At 36.1% G+C, this 25,054-nt stretch overlaps 1 protein-coding gene across 31 annotated transcripts in view; it reads left to right on the plus strand.

Moving 5' to 3' along the window:
• Window positions 1–25,054, plus strand: part of EPB41 (erythrocyte membrane protein band 4.1) — a 224,511-nt gene that overhangs the window by 124,023 nt on the left and 75,434 nt on the right. For all 31 annotated transcript variants that reach the window (XM_036915003.2, XM_057499900.1, XM_057499908.1 and 28 more), the window contains exons 6-9: window positions 9,415–9,490; window positions 11,543–11,761; window positions 20,029–20,116; window positions 23,692–23,844. In XM_036915003.2, the coding sequence (XP_036770898.2) occupies window positions 9,415–9,490; window positions 11,543–11,761; window positions 20,029–20,116; window positions 23,692–23,844 (536 nt within the window). The remainder of the gene's footprint in view (window positions 1–9,414; window positions 9,491–11,542; window positions 11,762–20,028; window positions 20,117–23,691; window positions 23,845–25,054) is intronic.

Consider the following 25,054-nt stretch of genomic DNA (forward strand, 5'->3'; position numbering starts at 1 on the left):
TACAAGGAATTCCTGGACACTCTCTAACCCAGATTCCTCAAATGTTAATATTTTACTACATTTCCTTTGTCTTCTTTTCTCTTTATCTGTACAGGCGCACACACACATATGTACAGGACTTCTTTTCTGAACCATTTTAGAGTAAGTTGCATTAGAGCAGCACTATTTCCAGACACAAGGGGGAAACAACTTATGTCCATCAATGGATAATGGCTAAACAAAATGTGGTATATCCATACAATGGAATATTATTCAGCCTTAAAAAGGAATGAAATACTGATACCTGCCACAGCATAGATGAACCTCAAAAACATGCTAAGTAAAAGAATCAAACACAAAAGGCCACATGTTATATGATTCCATTTGCTTGAAATTTCCAGAATAATTTGTTCTGCAGAGACAGAAAGCAGATGAGTGCTTGCTGGGGGCTGGGGGTGTGCAGAAGGAGGGACTGCTTCATGATTACAGAGTCTCCTTTGGTAGTGATGAAAATGTTTTGACTAGATAGAGATGATGGTTGTACACCTTTGTGAATGTACTAAATGCCACTGAATTGTAGCACTATTTGTAAAGTTGTATACTTTAAAATGGCTAATATTGTGTGAATTTCACCTCAAAAACAAAAAAGTAAATTGCAATCATGATACCTTTCCACCCCTAAATACTTCAGTTTGGATATCCTAATAACTAGGAATTTTCTTACATAACCATAATACAATTATTAAAAGCAGGAAATTAACATTGAAGCAATACTATAACCTATAGACCTGATGTCAGCTGTCCCAATAATACCCTTTATAGCAAAAGGAAGTCCATGGTGACACTTTGCATTTTAGTTGTCACATCTCTTTAGTTTTTTTATAATCTGGAGCAGTTCCTGAGCCGTTGAAAATATAAAGTATCTTAGAGTATTTTATAACATTGATAGTTTTAAAGAATCCAGTCCAGTTCTTTTATAAGTGATGACTTTGAGTTTGTCTGATGTTTCTTCATGATACATGAATCTTCACGGTATGTACTTTTGGTAGGAATGTCACTAAAATGTTGCTGAGTTAGAAGGCAGACATTTTAATGTTAACATTTCCTAGAGCTTTTCCAGCCACCATTTTTTTCTTTTACTAAATATTCTTTCTAAGGTACTACTAATTATATGTATCATGTTTTAGAAATGGTCACTGACTAAAGCTTAGCTTTAATGTTTGTTGAATTTCAAGTGATTAACTTTTCTAGCCTCTCCATTGCTTTTAACCCTGGGCTTGCTCATAAAGAAATTGGATATCTTTCATAGCAGTATCTCAAACTTGTATCTCTTGGTTGAAGAAAAATAGGAACCAGAAGTTTGGGTTACTCTTGTTATAATCATAAGTTAAAGAGTTAATATTTGGGACATTTCTATTCAGATATGTTTATTTCTAATACAATTAAACTTCCTTATTTTGGATGAAATTGAGAAAAAAGTTCAAGTGGAATACAGTTTTTTTTTTAAATAGAACACCTGATATAGTTATATTTTATTGAATACTTACTAAGTGCTAGGTGTTGTACTAAGTATTTGTGGTGCATATGGAGGTGGAATTCTCAGCAAGGATGACATTCCATATAGTCAATCTGTGACTCTCACAGTAATCATTTTCCCCACACCAAGAATTAGATTCAGTAGGTGGAATATGATCCTATACTTTTTTTTTATATCGTTAATGTACAATTGAACAACATTATGATTACTAGACTTCCCCTATTATCAAGTTCTCCCCAGATACCCCATTGCAGTCACTGTCCATCAGCATAGTAAGATGCTATAGAATCATTACTTGTCTTCTCTGTATATACTGCCTTTCCTGTTTCCCCCACTGCTACATTATGTGTGCTAATCGTAATGCCCCTTTTTCCTCTTTTTCCCTCCCTTCCCACCCATCCTCTCCAGTCCCTTTGCTTTTGTGTATGGGGTTAGACAATAATCCAGTTTCATTCTCTTGCATGTAGCTGTCCAGTTTTGCCAACACCAGTTGTTGAAGGGGCTGTCATTTCCCCATTGTATGTCCATGGCTCCTTTATCATATATTAATTGACCATATATGTTTGGGTTAATGTCTGGAGTCTCTATTCTGTTCCACTGGTCTGTGGGTCTGTTCTTGTGCCAGTACCCAATTGTCTTGATTACTGTGGCTTTGTAGTAGAGCTTAAAGTTGGGAAGTGAGACCCCCCTCCCCGCTTTATTCTTCCTTCTCAGGATTGCTTTGGCTATTCGGGGTCTTTTGTGGTTCCATATGAATTTTAAAACTATTTGTTCCAGTTCATTGAAGAATGCTGTTGGGATTTTGATGGGGATTGCACTGAATCTAGATTGCTTTAGGCAGGATGGCCATTTTGACAATATTAATTCTTCCTAGCCAAGAGCATGGGATGAGTTTCCATTTGTTAGTGTCCTCTTTAATTTCTCTTAAGAGTGTCTTGTAGTTTTCAGGGTATAAGTCTTTCACTTCCTTGGTTAGGTTTATTCCTAGGCATTTTATTCTTTTTGATTCAGTTGTGAATGGAATTGTTTTCCTGATTTCTCTGAGTTGGGTATTTTTTAAATGTTTTCATTTGATTAGGTCTAGTAATGAGGTTACTGGGGAATCTGGATTAATGGATATTTCCAATATGCTAGTGTACCTCTCCCTTTGTGTAACTCTTCTTAAAAACAAATTGTTTTCTGGAACTGTAGCATTCTTATATGATCTTCACAAAAATGCTGTGAGATCAGTTACTTTATTTCTTTCATTCATTCACTAAGCAAATATTTCTTGAGCATTGATGATATGCCAATCACTGTTTTAGGCACAAGGGATACATACCAAGTAAAACAGAAAAAAAATTCTTGCCTTCAGGAATTTGCATTTCAGTAGGAGAAAAGATTATCCTTTCAAAAATTATACTTAATAAGTAGTACATATACAAAGTACAAAGTTTAAATGGTATGAAGGAGGATATAGTAGAAATAGGTCTCCCTCCTATCTACTTTTCCCTAGCCTCTCAGTTTCCCTCCCCAGCATTCCCCCTTCCTAGTTTCCCAACTACTACAACTAGTTTATTGTATATCCTTGTAAAGATAGTCTATGCATATATAATCATACTATAAATATACTTTTTTCTACTTCTTCCACCTCTGTGACTTTTTCACAGTTGCTTTCTATATGTACCATTCTTGGCCTTTAACCTAACACTGTATCTTGGAGATGTATCTTCTCTTGTTAAATACATATATTTAGGTTGTTTCCAGACACTTGCTACAAACAGTGTCTTATACATATATCATTTTGACCACATTTAGGCATATGTTTAGATACACTTATGGAAATTGAATGCTAGGTGAAAGGATATGTATATTTTATGTTCTGATAGATTGTCAAATTGTTCTCTTCAGTGTTATACCAATTTACACTCACATCAGCAGTAGAAAAAGTGCTTATTTTCAGTAGTAGAAAAAAGTGCTTATTTTCCTCACCAACCCTGGTTGTTCTCAAGCCTCTTGTATCATTTACTTAACAGAGTTCAAAGAGAACAAAGTCATCTCACATTGTAAACTTTGCTCATTTGATATCCTTAATGTTATTCTTTCTATATAATTAAAAAGTTGCCATTTATATATGTTAATGAAATACCTAAATTTATGTTTAAATTTGAAATTCTTAGACACTGAGTTCACATATATTAAACATTCTTTTGACTATCTTGTTTTCCATATATTTGCTGTAGTCAATGTATTTTTTTTTTATAGGCAGCATAAAAGTCACCTTTTTAAAAAATTCTACATGGGGAGTTATGAATTAACAGTGGCTGGATTGATGTGATTTTATCACATCAGAAAGTAAAACAACAGATGGCATTTTAATCTTGGTTTATGATATTTATTGCTTCCTCCCCACCCTTTTTTTTTTGGAATTGTTTTCCTGATTTCTCTTTCTATTAGTTCATTGTTAGTGTATAGGAAAGCCACAGATTTCTGTGTGTTGATTTTGTATCCTGCAACTTTGCTGTATTCCGATATCAGTTCTAGTAGTTTTGGAGTGGAGTCTGTAGGGTTTTTTATGTACAATATCATGTCATCTGCAAATAGTGACAGTTTAACTTCTTCTTTACCAATCTGGATTCCTTGTATTTCTTTGTTTTGTCTAATTTCTGTGGCTAGGACCTCCAGTACTATGTTGAATAAAGTGGGGAGAGTAGGCATCCCTGTTTTGTTCCCGATCTCAGAGGAAAAGCTTTCAGCTTCTCGCTGTTCAGTATGATATTAGCTGTGGGTTTATCATATATGGCCTTTATTATGTTGAGGTACTTGCCATGTATACCCATTTTGCTGAGAGTTTTTATCATGAATGGATGTTGAATTTTGTCGAATGGTTTTTCAGCATCTATGGAGATGATCATGTGGTTTTTGTCCTTCTTTTTGTTGATGTGGTGGATGATGTTGATGGATTTTCGAATGTTGTACCATCCTTGCATCCCTGTGATGAATCCCAGTTGGTCATGGTGTATGATCCTTTTGATATATTTTTGAATTCGGTTTGCTAATATTTTGTTGAGTATTTTTGCATCTACGTTCATCAGGGATATTGGTCTGTAATTTTCTTTTTGTTGCGGTCTTTGCCTGGTTTTGGTATTAGGGTGATGTTGGCTTCATAGAATGAGTTTGGGAGTATTCCCTCCTCTTATATTTTTTGGAAAGCTTTAAGGAGAATGGGTATTATGTCTTCTCTGTATGTCTGATAGAATTCCGAGGTAAATCCATCTGGCCCGGGGGTTTTGTTTTTGGGTCTTGGAAGGTTGTATTTTTCTAAGAAGTTGTCCATTTCTTCTAGGTTTTCCAGCTTGTTAGCATATAGGTTTTCATAGTAGTCTCTAATAATTCTTTGTATTTCTGTGGAGTCTGTCGTGATTTTTCCTTTCTCGTTTCTGATTCTGTTGATGTGTGTTGATTCTCTTTTTCTCTTAATAAGTTTGTCTAGAGGCTTATCTATTTTGTTTATTTTTTCAAAGAACCAGCTCTTGGTTTCATTTGTTTTTTTCTATTGTTTTATTCTTCTCAATTTTATTTATTTATTCTCTGATCTTTATTATGTCCGTCCTTCTGCTGACTTTAGGCCTCATTTGTTCTTCTTTTTCCAATTTCGATAATTGTGACGTTAGACTATTCATTTGGGATTGTTCTTCCTTCTTTAAGTATGCCTGGATTGCTGTATACTTTCCTCTTAAGACTGCTTTTGCTGTGTCCCACAGAAGTTGGGGCTTTGTATTGTTCTTGTCATTTGTTTCCATATATTCCTTGATCTCTGTTTTAATTTGTTCATTGATCCATTGATTATTTAGAAGCATGTTGTTAAGCCTCCATGTGTTTGTAAGCCTTTTTGTTTTCTTTGTACAATTTATTTCCAGTTTTATACCTGTGTAGTCTGAAAAGTTGGTTGGTAGAATTTCAATCTTTTTGAATTTACTGAGGCTTTTTTTGTGACCTAGTATGTGGTCTATTCTGGAGAATGTTCCATGTGCACTTGAGAAGAATGTGTATCCTGTTGCTTTTGGATGCAGAGTTCTATAGATGACTATTAGGTCCATCTTTTCTAGTGTGTTGTTCAGTGCCACTGTGCCCTTACTTATTTTCTGTCTGGTGGATTTGTCCTTTGGAGTGAGTGGCATGTTGAAGTCTCCTAAAATGAATGCATTGCATTCTGTTTCCTCCTTTAGTTCTGTTAATATTTGTTTCACATATGCTGGTGCTCCTGTGTTGGGTGCCTATATATTTATAATGGTTATATCCTCTTGTTGGACTGAGCCCTTTATAATTATGTAATGTCCTTCTTTATCTCTTGTTACTTTCTTTGTTTTGAAGTCTATTTTGTCTGATACTAGTACCGCAACACCTGCTTTTTTCTCCCTGTTGTTTGCATGAAATATCTTTTTCCATCCCTTGACTTTTAGTCTGTGCATGTCTTTGGGTTTGAGGTGAGTTTCTTGTAAGCAGCATATAGATGGGTCTTGCTTTTTTATCCATTTTATTACTCTGTGTCTTCTGATTGGTGCATTCAGTCCATTTGCATTTAGGGTGATTATTGAAGGATATGTACTTATTGCCATTGCAGGCTTTAGATTCGTGGTTACCAAAGGTTCAAGGTTAGCTTCTTTAGTATCTTGCTGTCTAACTTAACTCGCTTATTGAACTGTTATAAACACTGTCTGGTGATTCTTTTTTCTCTTCCTTCTTATTCCTCCTCCTCCATTCTTTATATGTTGGTTGTTTTATTCTGTGCCCTTTTGTGTTTCCTTTAACTGCTTTTGTGGGTAGTTGATTTTATTTTTTGCCTTTAGTTAGTATTTGGTTGGTCTGCTTTCTTTGCTGTGATTTTATTTTCTCTGGTGACATCTATTTAGTCTTAGGAGTGCTCCCATCTAGAGCAGTCCCTCTAAAATACCCTGTAGAAATGGTTTGTGGGAGGCAAATTCCCTCAACTTTAGCTTGTCTGGGAATTGTTTAATCCCTCCTTCATATTTAAATGAAAATCGTGCTGGATACAGTATTCTTGGTTCAAGGCCCTTCTGTTTCATTGCATTAAATATATCATGCCATTCTCTTCTGGCCTGTAAGGTTTCTGTTGAGAAGTCTGATGATAGCCCGATGGGTTTTCCTTTGTAGGTGACCTTTTTCCTCTCTGTAGCTACCTTTAAAACTCTGTTCTTGTCCTTGATCTTTGCCATTTTAATTATTATGTGCCTTGGTGTTGTCCTTCTTGGGACCCTTCTGTTGGGATTTCTGTGTACTTCTGTGGTCTGATCGATTATTTCCTTCCCCAGTTTGGGGAAGTTTTCAGCCATTATTTGTTCAAAGACACTTTCTATCCCTTTTTCTCTCTTCTTCTTCTTCTGGTACCCCTATAATGTGGATATTGTTCCTTTTGGATTGGTCACCCAGTTCTCTTAATATTGTTTCATTCCTGGAGATCCTTTTATCTCTCTCTGCATCAGCTTCTATGCGTTCCTGTTCTCTGGTTTCTATTCCAGCAATGGCCTCTTACATCTTATCCATTCTGCTTATAAATCCTTCCAGAGATTGTTTCATTTCTGTAATCTCCCTCCGGACGTCATCCCTTAGCTCTTTCATATTTCTCTGCAGCTCCATCAGCATGGTTATGACCTTTATTTTGAATTCTTTTTCAGGAAGATTGGTTAGTTCTATCTCCTTCTCAGGGGTTGACTCTGTGATTTTGGTCTGTATCAAATTCTTCTGCCTTTTCATGGCGATAGAGGTAGTTGTGCGGAGCTGGCGCATGTGTCAGCTGGGAGAACGTCCCTTCTTGCTGGTTTGTGGCCTTCCTCTCCTGGGAGACCAGCGACCTCTAGCGGCTTGTGCTGGGCAGCTGCGCCCAGATGGGGCCTCTGATTCTTACCCGGCCGCTGTGGAGGTAAGCTCCGCGGTTGCTGTGGGCGTGGTCAGCTTCAGGCTGCTGCTCCAATAAGGCGGACCCACGTTGGAGAGGAAACAGGCGGGATGCTGTTTATTGCCGTGAGGGGACTCCAAGCTGTGCTGATGCCCAGGGGGTTAGGGCGTCCGGAGTTCCCTGGGATTCCCAGCTGCTGGACTAAGTGTCCCGGAATGCTTCCATCCAGCTGTGGGGTCCCTGTCCCTTTAAGACTTTCAAAAAGAACTCGCTTTTCTTTGTCCCCGGGGCACTAGCTGCAGGGACCCGCTCACAGGTCTTACTGTCCTTTTTCCTTAGTATCCAGCACACCATGTACTGTGTGTCTGTGCTCTTGTGTGGATGGCTAAGGCTGGCTATTTAGCAGTTCTGGGCTCACCCTCCCTACTCTGACTCCTCTCCTCCCGCTGGGAGCTGGGGTGGGGGGTGCTCAGGTCCCGCCGGGCCGCGGCTTGTATCTTACCCCCTTTGCAAGGTGCTGGGTTCTCGCAGGTATAGATGTAGCCTGGCTGTTGTCCTGTGTCTTCTGGTCTCTCTTTTAGAGATAGTTGTATTTGTTGTATTTTCAAAAATATATCTGGTTTTGGGAGGAGATTTCCACTGCTCTACTCACGCCGCCATCTTGGCTCCATCCCCTCTTCTTCCCCCTTTTTTTGATTGTTTTTCTGGTCTAAGTTCTGTTTAAAGTTTTTGGAACAGGAAGCATCACAAGTGGGTTGACGGTAGTATTAGGATTGGCTAGATTTGAGACAGCTGTTACATTGTCTGGAATTTACCTTTTAGTTCATTTTTAGTTCAAATATTGAAGGAAAATATTGACCATTTCCAAAAGAACATTAAATATTCTATTATGCTTAAAACTACATATTCATTAAGACATTCAAACTAATTCTAATTATAATTTGCATATTGTCATTGCCAGCCATCATCAATAAAAGTAGTTTCTGGAGATGAAACATTGTAGACACAAAATGTGGATGTAGAGTCATATTAGTATAGTAAAGTCTGGTGGTTAAAAGCATTTGGGCTAATAGAACCCTGGATTCACTAGCTGTGTAGTTTCCGAAGCCTCTGTTTTTTTCATATATAAAATGAGTTTATAGTAATACCAACTTCCTTGGGTTTCTGTGAAGGTAAAGTGAGTTCATGTATATAAAAAGGCTAGTCTAGTGCTTGGCATGCAATAAGTTCTGAACAAAATAACAACTCTTAGCATCATAACCAATCATACTTATGTCTGGGTGAGATCAGACCCTGCTGTTTGGGAGCCCAACCATCATGTGGGGAAAACTCTGGAGGATAACACTTTGTTGGAAAAATTGAAATGCCTGTCCATTTAACTCTTACTCATAACCTCTATCTTTGTACATAAAATACAACACACTCTTATGAGTCTTAGGATTAAATTTTTGTATTTTCGTACCTAAAATATTTTTATTAGGTCTGTAGTTCGAAGAACCATTTATATTACCTCTTACCTAATATTTCTAAACTAATCTCCTAATTTCACCTATATTAAAGGGAAAAATGCTTTTATTAATTTGAGATAATATTGAGGATGTCACAAATAAATAATGCCAACACCAAAAGAGAACATCCAGGGGCCACTTGAATGACTTCTGAAGTTCCCAGAGTGGTATATTGATGACATTTTAAAAACTATTGCTACAAATATGTTGGCATTTCAGATGGTTTTCTTCATGCTATTTTGCCTATGTAGTTCTAGCTCTTTGTAAACAAAAATTTTGTATGAAGTCAAGTTAAAAAATTCTCTAACTCGTAAGTGGTGTCTAAACAACTTTCTTCTTTTTCTTTTTAATTTAAGAATAATACTTTTTCCATAAAGCATGAGAATACTAAAATACCTCAAGGAAAAATAGAAAAATTTTTATAGTATTTTTAGGTACTCCTGACGATCAGAAACAAGCATAAGCACAGCATTCTTTCGGGTTTATTTTTACAGGTGTCCCTTGGAATTTCACATTTAATGTGAAGTTTTATCCACCTGATCCAGCACAGTTAACAGAAGATATAACAAGGTAAATAATTTGTTAATAGTTAAATATGTAAGTAATTCTCATTATTATAAGTTCTGAGAACTTTCCTATTGAGAATTGAAGGAAAATGACGAGCTATTAAACCTAAGATAGAAAGTTTCTGACACTTCAAAGCAGGCATGCAAATATTTGAGCCTAAAAGCAATTGTCAGGGGAGTTAACTTGGCTTATTGTGGATGCCAAGCTGTGGACAGGGTATCTATAAATCAGAGCCCCCTCCAATGGGCAGGACAAGTAAAATAGCTCCACTCTTTTTTTGTTTTTAATACTTCTTCCTCTCTCATCATTTTCTCTACTATGGGGATCAAAAAAAGCTCAAGTTTCAGTGTTATTGTTGTGTCTTCCTAGCTCCCTTTCAAAGTGTATGATAAGGTCCATGATCCTTGTCCATGAAATCTTAGTAATTTTTTAGCACACTTAATTTATGAAATAAATCTTGTACTCTGTAAAAACAGCTTATTTATTTTAAGAAAATGGCCTTTTTTGGATTCTATATAAATATTAACAAAAAATGAAAATGAAAAACCAGTATATTTTAAAGAGTACTACTGTACATATTTATGCCTATAGCATCTTGCATGGAGCCTTATACATCCTAGGTGCTTGGCAAATGTTTGTTAACTTGAACTGTTGGTTGCTGAGAAATTGCCTTCAAGTTCTGATTTTGCTGTAAATGATCTGATTTCAGACAAATAACAATCTCTGGACCTCAGTTTTCTTCTCTCACAAATAACAGAATAGCCTAAGTAAACTCTTAAAAGATATGAATTTTAAGTGCTGTGAAATGTCTATACCATTTAAAAAAAATTATCCTTTTCGTAGTTATTCTTAGTATAAACTTAACGTTGAGGTGTAATATTTTGCCTGAAAATTTGTTTTGGTAATTTCTTTTTCACAGACTATATTTGTCTCTTAGAGTTGCTACTTACTCATCTTTCTTTGAGATTTATTATGTATACAACAAAACAAATCCCTAAAGATCTTTGCTAATTACCTACATTTTGGAGGAGGTCCTATGTCTTCACTGGCATTGCTCTGATATTTTATGTATGTAGTGACTAATTGTAGATAGCAAAAGCAATTGCTGATGTAAGTGTTATTCAGCAGGCAAATATTTGTGGTCAAAACAAGGATATGATTCGAATTAATTTTTAGTTGTTAATTTTTGTAGTTTTCAATTTAATCATACCTCCCAGCTTTCCTGTTTGGTAAAACAGTCTGAACTAGTCAACTCAGTTAGAAAAATGCTAAGGAGGTCAGGGTCCTAGGTGTGAACATTACATTGACAGAGTGTCTACATAGGTAGGGGCACTTGGTTTGTTTGACTGAACTATTTTTACCACAATCTGAATTCCCAGAAGTTTAGCACACAGATGGAATCAATATTACAAGGTGATAGTGTGTGGAAGGCCACATGCCACTTAACCAATCTTAGAAGAAAAACACACTGGAAAATATTTATATCCTAGTGAAAATGTGTCAATAATACCATCTTTGTGTATAAAGTACAGTGACAACACAATTGGCAAAGCAGTGTGATAGAAAATAAAGGGCACAGTTTTGGAGCCAAACAGCCTTTATTACTACCTGACACTGAGTAAGCTTAGCCTTTGAGGCTGCCTCCTCACCTATAATCTGACAATGACACCCACCTCACAAATTTGTTTTGTGAAGATTAGATGAGATAATTTATGTATATATGGTAGTTAGTACACTCAACAAAGTATTAGTTTTTTTACCTCCTTCAGACTTTTCCCAGTTTTTCTTCTTTTCTTTCTCAACTGCATGAGTCCAACATAGTTTGTTTCTGTTTTTGTTTTTACTTTATCTATGGAAAAATTTCAAACACACGGAAAGAAAAAAATAATAGTGCAATGAACAGCCATATTCCCACTATGTAGATGGGACAATTATCTCATATATACTTAATTTTTTTTTTCTCTCTCCCTCTTTCCCCTTTTCTTGTTTTTTTCCTCCTCATGTTTTGTTTTTGTTGTTGCTGACATGGTGACTTCTTTTCTCTTTTGGCTATAGATATTATTTATGTCTTCAGCTTCGGCAGGACATAGTTGCAGGACGTCTGCCCTGTTCCTTTGCAACCTTAGCATTACTAGGTTCCTACACCATCCAGTCTGAGCTGGGAGACTATGACCCAGAACTCCATGGCACTGATTCTATTAGTGATTTTAAACTGGCCCCAAATCAGACCAAGGAACTTGAAGAGAAGGTCATGGAGCTGTACAAGTCATACAGGTAAATATGTCTCCAGAGTTTGTTCTGTGTTTGTTTTGGCAATAAGTTTAAACCCTTGACCTGGTATTGATTCACTGTTTGCCTTAGAGGGAATGTGGTGCTGCAGAAAGAGTCAGCCTAGTTCTCTCTACTCTTTGACTTTGGACAAGTCATTTAAGCCCTCTGAACCTCAGTTTTCTCATCAGAGTAATGGGATGAAAACTAAATGAGGTAATATTTGTAAAACACTAAGCACAGTGTCTGGCACATAGACAATAAATGGTAGCTATTATTGGCTGACTTCTATTCTTTCAGATTTTAAACTGATTGTGCTTTATTAGGTGCCTTGAGGTCCTTAGTTCAGGGATTCTTGGATTTGTTCAAAAACAAAATTCAATCAAGTAAATTTGAAGATCTGATTGGTTTTATTATGCTCTTCATGAATCGTGCATCATCCCATATAGCAAGTAGAGGAATGCTCAGAGGAGTTGTGCAAAATGGGAGGTTTTTATAGATAGGAGTGGGGAACAAAAAGTGATTACCGAAAGAAGAGAGTAGGGATTGTTTCAAGTAAGGTCACCCTCCCTTAGGAGGAGCAGGGGTCTTATGCAGAAGACCTCACCAATGATCAGGAAACTCTAGACTGATTGGTTTAAAGTTCCACTCCTGGGAGATGCAGAATCTGCAATTAGGCTGGGCATTAAGCCCCAGTTTGATGACTTGGCTTAAAAGTGAGCCCATGTTTGGCCTGTTTTTTTCTTTTTAACAGGATCTGTGTACATGGATAGACTTCAGAGGGTCCATGAAACCCCTGAAGGTACTTTTAAATGCCTTTATTGAATTTACTACCTTTTTCTTGGAAATAATTAGTAATGTTGGGAGGTGTTAGAATGTAGTGATCAAGAGTAGGGCTTATAGTCAGACTGAGCTGGGTTCAAATCTTGGCTCTGCTTGGCCCTGGCCTTATGACCTTGGGTAATTCATTTAACTTCTCTGAACCTCAGGTTCCTTATATATCTGATAAAAATCATAACCTAAGAGGAAATACGGTGATTGATAACATTAGAAAGGTGGTGCATGGAAAAACTTGATAAAATGTCTTAAACATAGTAAAAATTAAATAAATGTTAGCTAATATTAAAGTGCCAGGATAAGTTGCATTTCTTCTTAACCATATATCCCATTTGTTATTTGCATGACTTGCTATAGCTAAATTTTGCACTCTGCCTTTAGTGAATGTCTGATGTTGGCCTTGAATTTGTATCTTGAGCTCTTAACGTGAGTTAGGTCATCATGCTCTAGAGGGTCACACTGCTAAGAGAGAAATCCAAAGATCTTTGCCTTATTAGATCTTAGGTTTTAATAGGCTTTCCATGGTGGTAACAAGCATTCTGTCTAGCCATTGAACCAACGTGTTGTCCCTGGAGTGGTTCCAATAGGATTGCATGGATTGAGGTGCTTCAAATACAAGAGCTTTAACTCAAGGTGCCCCAATTCTGCGTACCTTATTGCCCCTGTAGGTTCTGGTACCTCCGTCAAGAGAACCACATAAATGGTTTTAAAGTCTACAACCTACATGGCAGTAGTCTTACAAGAATCACCATACTCTTGTGGGGTCACACTGTTTCCAAAGCAAATTGCCAGTTTGCTTTTCAACTTTGGGCATTTATGTCCCAATGCACTGACATCTAGGACCACTAAATACACAATTTGCAACCTGTTGATGATTGTAACTTAAGGATGTTGGATTGTCCTTAAATATGCTTTTTAATAATTTTATTTTCTAATTGTGATTCCAAAAATATAAATTAAATCTCAAGGACATTTCTGTTTGATCTTGTGTGTGATAAATGGGAAGTACATCCAATAAAGCATTTCCCCTACATACCAAAGTACAACATTATCTTGAGGAAAAACACTTGCATAAGTGTTCTGAGTTGGGAGCTGCACTGGCCTTTTTTCATGGAATACCATTTTTGCTTGAGAAAATGGCTGACCACAGTCATTCAGATTTGGTTATCTGGCAGACATGTCCTCGAAAATGAATGCTTATGGGGGTAGTAGATAACACACAGTATTTGATGCTAATGACAAAATTCAAGCTTTCCAGTGAAAATTAGAATTTTGCAAAACTTGTATTTGCTACCATGATCTTGACAGGTTCCATACTTAAAAGACTTTTCTGAGAAGGTTGATGATGATTTTAATTAATGTGATTTTTTTTTTGTTTGATGTTGTATAATGAAATGTGTCAACATTGGGAATACTTGTATAACTTGGTGATGCAATATTTTGAAGATATGAAATGCATGATGCTACAAAATCATGCATGGATAAAAAAGACCCATTCAAAATGCAAGATAGACCAATGGATTTTAATGTAACATTACAAAAAGTTCATTGATATGTTCCAGATTTCACATTGCAACTAACCTTTAAGAAGCTCCTATTGTTGAGTTTTGACTAGTTTCAAAGAAGAATCTCTCTAATTATCAATCCTTCCTTTTCCAACTACAACTGTGTGAGATTATGTTTCTTCATATACTACAACCAAATCAACATATTACAACAGATTGAATGAAGAAGCAGATAAGAGAATCTAGCCATCTTCTAAGCTAGACATTTTAAGTTGTAAATAGGTAAAACATTGTCACTTTTGTAGTATATTTTGGGAGTATTTTGTTATTTTTTGTACAAAAGTTATTTATGTTAAAATATGAGTGTATTGTTCTTTAAAAATGTAATATTTTAAATTTTGCCTAGTTTTAATTTAAAATATACTAAATATTGATAGATATAACCCACATAAAGAAAAGCTCTTTGAACTCCTCAGTAATTGTTAAGAGAGTGAAGGGATCCTGACTGAGGAAGTTTGAGAACCACTGAGCTAGGCAATAAGGCAATTAGACGCATGGTTTCTGAAGTCAGCCTGTCTTTACTTTTAACTCAGACTCTGTTCCTTATTAATTTAGGGATTCTTGCTAAATTAGTTAAGCTAAGCTGCAGTTTTCTTATCTGAAAAATAAGGGTGATAATGTGAATTTTGGAATTGTTCAAAATGTAAAGCCCTTAGCACAAAGATTAGTATATAGTGGGAGTCCAAGTATCTTTTAGGATTATAATTCTTAACTCTATTTTACAAGTGATGAATGTGAGTTTATGTTTACAGAACCACTCTTTGGAACTTAATAGAATTTAAACCCAAATAGGTGAAACAATCTCAAGGAACAGGTGGATATGGTCCAGTGAATGTTCTGTTAGGTATTTGGATAGAAATTGAGCAATGAAAGATCTCCATGACTAGAAAAGTCAGAGGTCTGTCATCTTGGAATTTCCTTATCCTTTTTGGAAAGATTGGCAACCTTCACAAACAGAAAGCCAAATGAAAATTTTAATTATATCCAACAACTGGCATTTATCTGATCCAAAGAAACTTCTGCTGAGGCAGAAGCATTTTACTATGCTTTGATAAGTATAAGCATATACCATCCTGATCCTCAGATAGAAGACAGCCTATATACATGAAACCCCTAGTGGTCCTTTGCTCAGACAGAAATGTTGAAGCTATAATTAAACACTTTACATTTACACTAGCAAATTAAGCCTTAAAATTAATTGCCCTTTATTTATGGGTACCTGGCAGGTATGTAAACTTGTCAGTTCCCCACTTAAGTATTTGAAATCACTGTCCTTAGGAGATGCAACAGATGTTATTAAAAAGCTGTCACATAACACTGGAATTCACTGAATGGCCCTATATCCTGACCCCACTTGCACAAAATAAATACAGAGAAACCTGATTATGTCTCTTTTTAGTGAGTGAGAATTAACCAAGTACCAGAGCACCCTGGTTAGGTACTTTGTAAACTGCAGTACTTTAAAGTAGTAAATTATTAGGTGGTATTAAATAAATTGAAGACAGCGTCTTAATGGCTTAGAGGTATCTAATCTCTTACCAGCTAGTTTGCTGTTACTTTCAAGAGCCTTAGCAAACTTAGAGAAAAAGAAAACCATGACCTTTAAATTTATAAGTTGTTTAATTTATGGTATTATATTTGTAAAACACATGTGTTATAGTCTGTGGATAGTGGGATTATAGAGATTTTTTTTCTTTTCCTGTGCTCTTACACAATCAGTATGTATGGTTTTTATGATCAGAAAAAGCTTCCTGAAACAATTTTGTTCTAAAGTCATTAGGTGGGGAAGATCAAGATAGTTACCCATGCAGAGGGGTATAGTCTGGCTGGAGATACTGGAGTCTAAGCAGGGTGGGGAGAGTATTCATGGGTGCCTTGCTAACCTGGCCTGAGGAGTCAGAGCTCTAACAAGATGAAGAGGGTAGTCATGTGTGGGCACGTAGTGGTGGTTATCAGAGGCAGAGCAAAGCAAGAAGAGCATCCATGTGGGGGTAAGGCCTGCATAAGGTAGAGGGCATTCACCTGGGGTGGCACCTGATCCAGGCTGTTGAAGCCTGTGCAAGGGTAAGAAGACATTCATGGAAGGGGTGACCTAACACCAGGAGTCAGAACCTGAGTGAGGTAAGGAGGCCATCCATTGTGGGGAGCAGGCCAGCTTAGGGGATTCTGAGTCTGAGCAGGTTGAGGGGGGCTTCCAGGTTGGGAAGGGATCAATGGCAGCAATGGAGACTGGTTATATACAAGGGGTTGATCAAATTAGTCAATATATGAAGGAAAATGGGAGCCACGTTTTTCACTGACATTAAAGGGTAGATACAAATTCTGGAGAGGGAGAAACTAATATGAACCTTGCAGTATCCCATTGAAACTGGAGGTTTCAGTGCGAACTCATGGTTTCCGATAGATAGATACAGATGTAAGTAGGCACACAGCTTGGAGAGGCTCCCACTTCTCACTAAAATAAATAAGGAAAATGATTGTATTACACTGAATAAAATGAGAATCCATGAGTCCATGCTGATATAAATAAATGAATTAATTGCAAGTTTGATAGAGAATAGGATGTTCAAAAGGTTTCAAAATACATTCCTCCCCAATACTTACTAATTACAAAGAGATAAAGAGGAATTTTTCAAAGGAAAGCCTGGCAGATGTCTATGATCAAAATAAGCATGAAGGCACACGAAGTGAAGGGACAAATTGAGATTCTACATCACCTGATAGGATGCAGTGAGAACACAGAGCCACTTTTGCGATATATTCCTGTCAAAGATGCATAATCAGAATCAGCTTATGGACCAATATCAGCAAGGGCATACTGTAGAATAACTGGCCTATAATCTTAAAAAAGTCAAAGATTAAACAACTGTTCCAGACTGAAGAAGACTAAAGAGACATGAACTAAATGAAATCACGATGCTAAACTGTCTCTTTCCGCTATACAGAATATTTTTTGAAACATCTTGAATGGAGCCTGAGGATTAGGTAGAAGTAATGTATTAATATTAATTTCCTGGTTTTGATGGTTGTGTTGAGGTTATGTAGGAGACTGCCCTTGTTTGTAGAAATTAAACACCAAAGTACCTGGGAGTGATGGGTCATCAGGTTAGCAATTTACTCTCAAATGGTGCAGGAAAAAATTGTTTTTATTGCAGGTAACTTTTAAGTTTAAGGGTGTTTGAGAATACTTTTAATTATATAAAAAATTTAAAGTACAAGAATCAGCCAAACCTCAAATATAAATAGTATTTTCAACTAACAAGTCATAATTTTAACATTAAAGATCTCTTTTACTGCTACCTACCCTTAATGTAATTTTATTTATTTAATTTCATTATATATTTTTTACGGAGTGTCTTGCCAATGGGTTTCAGCCCCGAACAAGTTCACTATGGATTCAGTGAGACCCATAAAACGACAATGGAATGTTATTGGGGTGAAAGGGTTTATACCCAACTTTAATCCCACGATGGCAGGTCAATCACTAGAATTCCGTCCACTCAGAGCGAGTCTGCATGCAGCAAGCCGGTCTCCGCCTCTGGGGCCCACTACCCCCTCAGCCGTCTCAGTCTCAGCACTGACGCCACTCCAGTCTCTGCCCTCCTGCAGCCATGCAGCCCAGAGCACTGGGCGGAGCTCTTTAGATAGAGTCAATAACTACGTATTGCCCAGACGTGTATAGTGAGCAAGTCAATCAGGGCCAGGTGAGAATCCTGGCCACACGAACCTTCACTTTCTCTACACGGAGGTACAGGCAATAAAATGCACAAATCCTAGTGTACAGCTCAAATTTTGACGTGTGTATGCTCATGTAACTATCACCCAGATCAAAATATCAGACCGTTTTAAAGCATGCCTATTTGTCTGTATAGTTTGAAATTTAAATGCATGTTCAAAGTGATTGACCCCATTAATGTCCCTTAGAGTTGGAGGAATGAATATAGGGAAGATTTCTTCATGATTGTTTAATGTTTTTAAACCTGTCTTCCAATTCAAGTAAACAAAATTTATTTCTTTTTATTTTATGAGCTTTATTTTATTTTTATTTTTTTTAAGGTTCAAGGGTAACTTCCTTACTATCTAAGAGTCTAACTTAACTCAGTATGCTATTACACAATCTAAAGGTTTTTTTCCCCCTCCTTTTTTCCTCCTCCATTCTTTATATATTAGGTATCATATTCTGTACTGAGCTTTATTTTATTTTATCAGAAAACTAAGGTCGCAATGACAATAAACACTGATATTTTACAAAACACTTTGACAACCATTACTTTATTTGATCTACTAATCACATTCATTCATTCATTCAGCAAAGACAAAAAGCAATTGCCTGTCCTAGTCTCTGGAAGAAGGTATTGTGATTTGTTATAGTTAGGAGATCGAGGGAGACACTGGATCACCACTCTAAGTGTAGGAGCCAGGATTCCAGCTCCTGAGTCCTGACTAAAGCTACTGCCTTAAACTAAGTGTCATAGTTTGCCCATGACCTTGTGATCCCTCAAGGACTTTTGAACTCTTTAATCTTCAAGCTGCATTCAGCTTCAAAATCCTAAAATTCAAGACATGGGTAATAGTAAGAACAGAAAACATACAATGACTGGGAGTAACTGTAACTAGAAAAACATGTAACCTATATGAAAAAAACCTACAAAACTTTACTGAGATGTTTTTAATCACTTGAATGTACAGATTTACATGTGCATTAATTTTCCCATTTTTTGTGTGTCTGTTCAGTTTCAGATCCATTAATAGAAATTCAGGTGTAATAATTTAGCCCCTGTGAAAAGTTTATTCAAGGAGGCTGTGTCATTAACAAGTCTATAGCCTCTCCTGAGTTTTTTTTTTTTTGGTGGTTGTTTCAAGGAACTTTTTGTTCTTTTTAACGAGGGTAAAGACAGATGGGTTTGGAAGAGACTTTCTCCTGTGAAAATGAATAGGCTCCTGCTGCTTTGTATAGCTTTAGGCAGTCTTATGGGAAACAGGCATGTAAATGGTTTTTCTTTGGAGATGGGATTGCATTATTGTTACTATGAAGTTATATTGGATTGGTCTGAGCTACACTAGGGGTGATATCTTTTTCTTCATAGCTCAACATTAACAGCTCCTGAGCACTTTTCTGAAGAGGAAGGTTATAAAAGAGAAGGAAAGACCTACAGAGTGTTTAGACAGTGAGCCTGAGTGTTTTCAAACAAATGTAATTCATTATGTTCCTCGTAATGAAGACATCTTAATAATAGAAAGCAGCCCTATTATCTACATGCCTCTATTAACCAATTAATTTTGTTTAATCAGTAGGCAGGACACCATCTGTTACCAGAGATTTTTCTTTTCATCAAGCCTGCCCCCATTAAGAGTACCCAGTTAAATAACTTCAGCTGCCTTCCTGTTTAATTTCCATAATGACTCAATTCAGGGGTATGGAAAGAAAAATGCGGCTCAGAGGATATTGTAAATTGTACTGTGCCCTCAGAGGATTTAATTTGGTCACCTCCTTGGCAAGAAAAATTAGTGGGAGGGTTTGTGTGTTGGAGAAAAAGGCTGGGGAGAGGGAGGGGCAGAACTGATGGTGGATGAAGCAGCTTTAAGGAAATTCTTTAATAGGTTTGTCTTCCCTAATTTTTTTGTCTGATAGTTTTTTGTTTCTCCAAGATCTCCTTTACTAAGGCATATTTCAATTGTTTAGACACAGGTAGTGATAATAGTTCTTTTCCACAATATTCTACTTTCAGGAGCATGAAATATGTCTACATACATATTGGTATGTATGTATATGTTTATGTGTTCAGATAAGATAAAATTAACATACAACTGTTATTATTGTGAATGTTGATGCTATGACACTGAATGAGATTTATTTTTATTCTATCAAAGGTCCATGACTCCAGCTCAGGCTGACCTGGAATTTCTTGAGAATGCCAAAAAGTTGTCTATGTATGGTGTTGACCTTCATAAAGCAAAGGTAATGATAATTTTGGCCTTTATTAATATGCACACACTGGACCTGTGCTGTATAATACTTCTTACCAATCTTTATCTGGAGTATTATAAAACATTCAAAAGAGATAGTAGTTCTTATTAGAATTTTAAGTGTATCAGTTGACTCTGTCAAACATATAAATTAAACTGCCCTTTTGCAATTTGCCATCAGAATGAAGCCTTACATCCAAGCCACTGTAAGGATAAAAAAATATAGTACCTAAAGCAAAAGAAATATTTACCTAAAATGCAGATATTTTTGAAATACAGAGTGCAGCAAGCCAGCACCACCTACATTAGAATCATATGAGGCATTTATTAAATATGCAGATTTCTGAACTCCCAGGTTTACTGAATTACTCTAGGAGAGGCTAGATCTCCAAATTTAATGAGCATCCCATATGATTCTCATTCATGCTTGAATCTGAGAACCAGAAGGTAGTGGCACTAAAAGTGTAGCCCTTGAACCAGCCATATTTAGCATCGTCTAGGAATTCGTTAGAAATGCACATTTCAGGCCCCATTCCAGACTTACTGAGTCAGAAACACTGGGTAGATGGAGCCCAACAATCTCTTAACAGACTCTCCAGGTTATTCTGATATACATGGGATGAACCATAATGGTTACTTGAGAACCGCTGGGTTAGGGAATCAGCAACTTGAGCTTTAATCCTTTTCTGCATAATGCAACCTAACAGAATGAATACTTCTTAGGGGAAGTCTCTCAACTTTTCTCATCTTCAGCTGCTGAAATGGCTGGGGAGGTTGTGGAGATTGTGAGGGAAGGGGCTTGAGGGGATGATCTGAGATTCATTCAGAGCAACTTAACTAGGATGCATGGTGAGGGGACTCAAAACTGTCCAGTGAGAAACAAGCAAAGGAATAAGGCATACTTAACTCATGGAAGAGAAAGTTTAGGGAAGACATAATATCTGCATGTATTTAAAGGATTAGTGTGTAGAGAGTTTACTATGGCTCCAAGGTGTAAAAGCAGAGCCAGTAAAATGGAAATTATATGGAGATACTGTCGAACTCAGTTTGACAAATTGTCTGTCAAAGCTATTCCAAGATGGGATGGGCTACCTCAGAAGGAAAGTGAGCTCTCTATTCCTGTAGGTATTCTAGGATAGGCAGAATAATCACTTGGTAGGAATTTAGAAAAGGACACTCAAACATCTGGTAGGTGATTGGATTAAAATGATTTCAGGCTTTTCCCAACCTAAATATCTAGTATCTCAAGTCTCTTCCTTATTTTAATTCCATGAGTTCTAAAAAAAATTTCATTGCGTGTTAGTGGTTTTTCTTAATATGTTACTTCAGATTGTTTGGGCTGGGTACTTCTATGAATCTCTGAAGTAGACGATAGGAAGATCAGATCAGGTGTATTTCCAGAAGTGAAATTGTTAGGTATTGCTTCTCAGTTTCTGCTGGTGGCTTGTGTTGAATCAGTGATTATCAGGAATGGATGAAGAAGTCAGACAGTTTACTCCTTTCCCAAATGTTGTAAAGCAAATTGTTTCTCCAAAATACATAATTAAGAGAGAGATATATATGTACCCACAGACTTTAAGAAATTAAAAGGGAATCCTCTGAGAATTCTCAGTAACATAGTCATCAAATTGGAGCTGTATGTAATTTCTGCTTCTCAACTGTGCTTGTACATCACACATGTAGACACTAATATGTTTCTCTGTACTCCTTGGAATAGTCAAGAAGCATTTAACTCTGGGTTTTGATTATTTAAATAGTCATCTATAGAGATTAAGTCAAGTGAAATTTATTTACCTTGATTATAGACATAGATGATGAATATATTTAATTTAAAAATTATTTTAATAATGAGGCATGTAAACATGGCTTTATTTTATCTTACTGTTCCTTCTTGACTTCAGGATATTTATAATTTAATATACTTAACATCACTAATTATAAGAATCTGAAATTCTCTCATGCTGCATTTATGTAGGAGTAGAGTCAACTCCTATACTTACAATGATTTTTGGAGGCATGACCACTTCATCATAAAAAAACAAGAATTATAATTGTGTATGTGCCCTAAGCCCTGTCCTCCCGGAAGTCATGTAATCTGCTGACTTAAATATATGTGTATCAGACATGTAGTTATCATCATAATAATTATTTGCTGATATGATTGTGATAGGTTTGAGTATTTTAGAACTGGAAGGCCAAAACGAGAACATGAATGCTTACCCTAGAATTTTCGTATACTGACAGGCATGTTAAACATAAATTAGTGTCTCTTTTTGGAGGCTGCAGAGACCCAGATTTATGGGAGGAGTATTGTCAAGGTAGATGAGGTACAAGCCCAATGACAGACATTTCTATGGTGGCTTTGAGGGATGGTAGTGGTGGCTATGTTGCTCTTTTTAGCAACTGACTAAGATGTGTATGTCCACATTTCTTGGACAAGAGAAAAGCAGATGTTCCTTCAGAGTTAATTAATGAAATAATTTATATTAATGGTTGAAGATTTAACTCTAATGTATGTGGTTACTAATATATCTTAAAATTACTTAATTTATAAACCTACATGAATCAGATTGCTGTAAATTAGAAGCAAAGAATTTACTCATTTGTCAGAATAAATTATGAATAATAATGTGTGCAGGTAATAAACTCAATGTAAACATTTATTGAGCATGTTTGTCAATACCATACAGTATTTAGGGTGATGTAGAAGTGAGTAAGATAGTTTCCATCCTCAGGGATTGAATTGTGTTTTTTTCTCAGTGTTTTCCTGATTATAAGGTGATATATACATATAATCCAGGCATATTTATATGTGCCTAGAAAACAGGATAATAGTCTTGGAAATTACCAAATTATTAATGGTTCCTGTTACACTTCTGTACTGTTTGAATTTTTTACATATATGTGTAGTTTTGTGATACTTAAATTTTTTTAAAAGGGTAATGTTTATTATAATTGGAAAGTATAGAAAACTAAAATGAAAAATTATTCAGACATACCACCTCAGGAATGCTATTATTAACATTTTGGTATACTCATCTTTCTTTCTGTTTATATTTTTCATGTTGGGATAATATTATATAAGCAGTTTTATCCTGCTGTGTTTTCCTTAACATTTCAACATAGTTTTTCCTCACTTATCTCACTGTATAACTATTTTAATGGCTACTATGTGGATGTAGAATAATAATTTAATCCTACTGCCTGGATACTTAGGTCATATTCTGTTTTCACTTTTATTACACTTTGAATATTTTCATGTATTAAGCTTCTTCTGTGATTTGAATTGTTTCACTGGAATACATTACAGAAATAAAACTACTGAGTCTGATTTGAATATTTTTAAGACATTCATGATTGATAATAACTTTGATTTTTGAAAATTGTGGTATAGCAACATTTTTACATAGACTGAATGGTCCCCTGGGTTATGATTGTTAGATTAAACTTTCCTTGTATGCTTTCTAAGTGTTTTTTGTTATTGATAGTTTCAGGTTATCTAATGATAGTCAACAATGTGATGAGCACTTTGCTCAAGACTGAAATGCTAACACTTTTCTTACGCAGGACTTGGAGGGAGTAGATATCATCCTAGGTGTCTGCTCTAGTGGCCTTCTGGTTTACAAAGATAAGCTGAGAATTAACCGCTTTCCTTGGCCCAAAGTGCTGAAGATTTCTTACAAACGCAGCAGCTTTTTTATCAAGATTCGGCCTGGAGAGGTACAGAATTCAAGTTTTTTTCCTCCTGAATCAAACATAAACCACGTCTAAAAAATTTCTTCATTTCCATTTTCCTTGTTATGTCACCTAAGAAGTCTCTCTATTACTAACTATTCAGGAGCTGATAATTCTGTTTTCTAAATTAATCTTTCCCGTGATGCCTCTTCTCTTCCTTACTGCTGATCTTCTGAACATTTCTCTTTATTTAAGTATGTAAATCATGGCCCAAAGTGAAACTTGGATTGATAAACTTGTCCTTGTTTACTCCAGGTAAAGTCTTGGTGGAAAAATATTTTTAAATTAAGTAGCATGAGATTTTTTAAACGCAGGGTTAAATCACTCATTAAATCACTTGTACCACCAGTTCTTTACCTCACATAATTGAAATTTATTTGTGTGAATAGTTTTTAGTGATTACTGAAAATGTTCTAGGTTAAGTTCTAGATTTTAATAAAACTTTGTACCAGATAACTCCATTATTAGTTGGCAGTCAAGTTTTAGGATTTACTAATATTGGCCAAATTTAACTTCTATGAGATTGGAGACCGTTGAGAATTAGGCTTGGGGTTGATTAATGATTGTGCATTGAGTCCCCTATACAGAATTTTATTGTTGTTAACAACTGTCTGATCAATAAATATGAGAGATGTCCTCTCAAAAAAAAAAAAAAATTTAACTTCTATGTTAAAGGGCTGTCATGATGCTTTAGTGGAGAATTGTTTAAGTAGGAATAAAAGAAAACAATGAGTTCTAGCTCCCACTCTGCTACTTACTAAGCAGAAGACCCTGGATAAATCAAAGGCTCAGCTTCCTTATCAGTCAGGTGGGATAATACCTCCTCTGTCACAGTTGATTTGAAGATCAAATGAAATGACAACTATGAAAGCTCCAAACAGGAAAGCCGCACACTAATATAATGTGGCTTTTTTGTGTATATATCACCATCTGCTGGTGACAATGGCTCCTTATTTCAGCATGGAAATCGTGGATGTGCAGCCTTCAAAAATCTTGGATAAGGATTATCAGTGAAGCATTTATTTAGTACCATAATTATTTACTGGTGCCTAGCACAGAACAATCAAGAGTCATTCAGTCAACAAATATTTATTGAAGACTTTTTTGTGCCAGATGCTATTCTATTCCAAGGGCTGGGAAATTAACAGTGTGTGAAAGAGTCCATTCCTCAACAATCTCATATTTTAATGTGGGA

Source organism: Manis pentadactyla, chromosome 4 (assembly GCF_030020395.1).
Source record: "Manis pentadactyla isolate mManPen7 chromosome 4, mManPen7.hap1, whole genome shotgun sequence".
Taxonomy (NCBI): Eukaryota; Metazoa; Chordata; class Mammalia; order Pholidota; family Manidae; genus Manis; species Manis pentadactyla.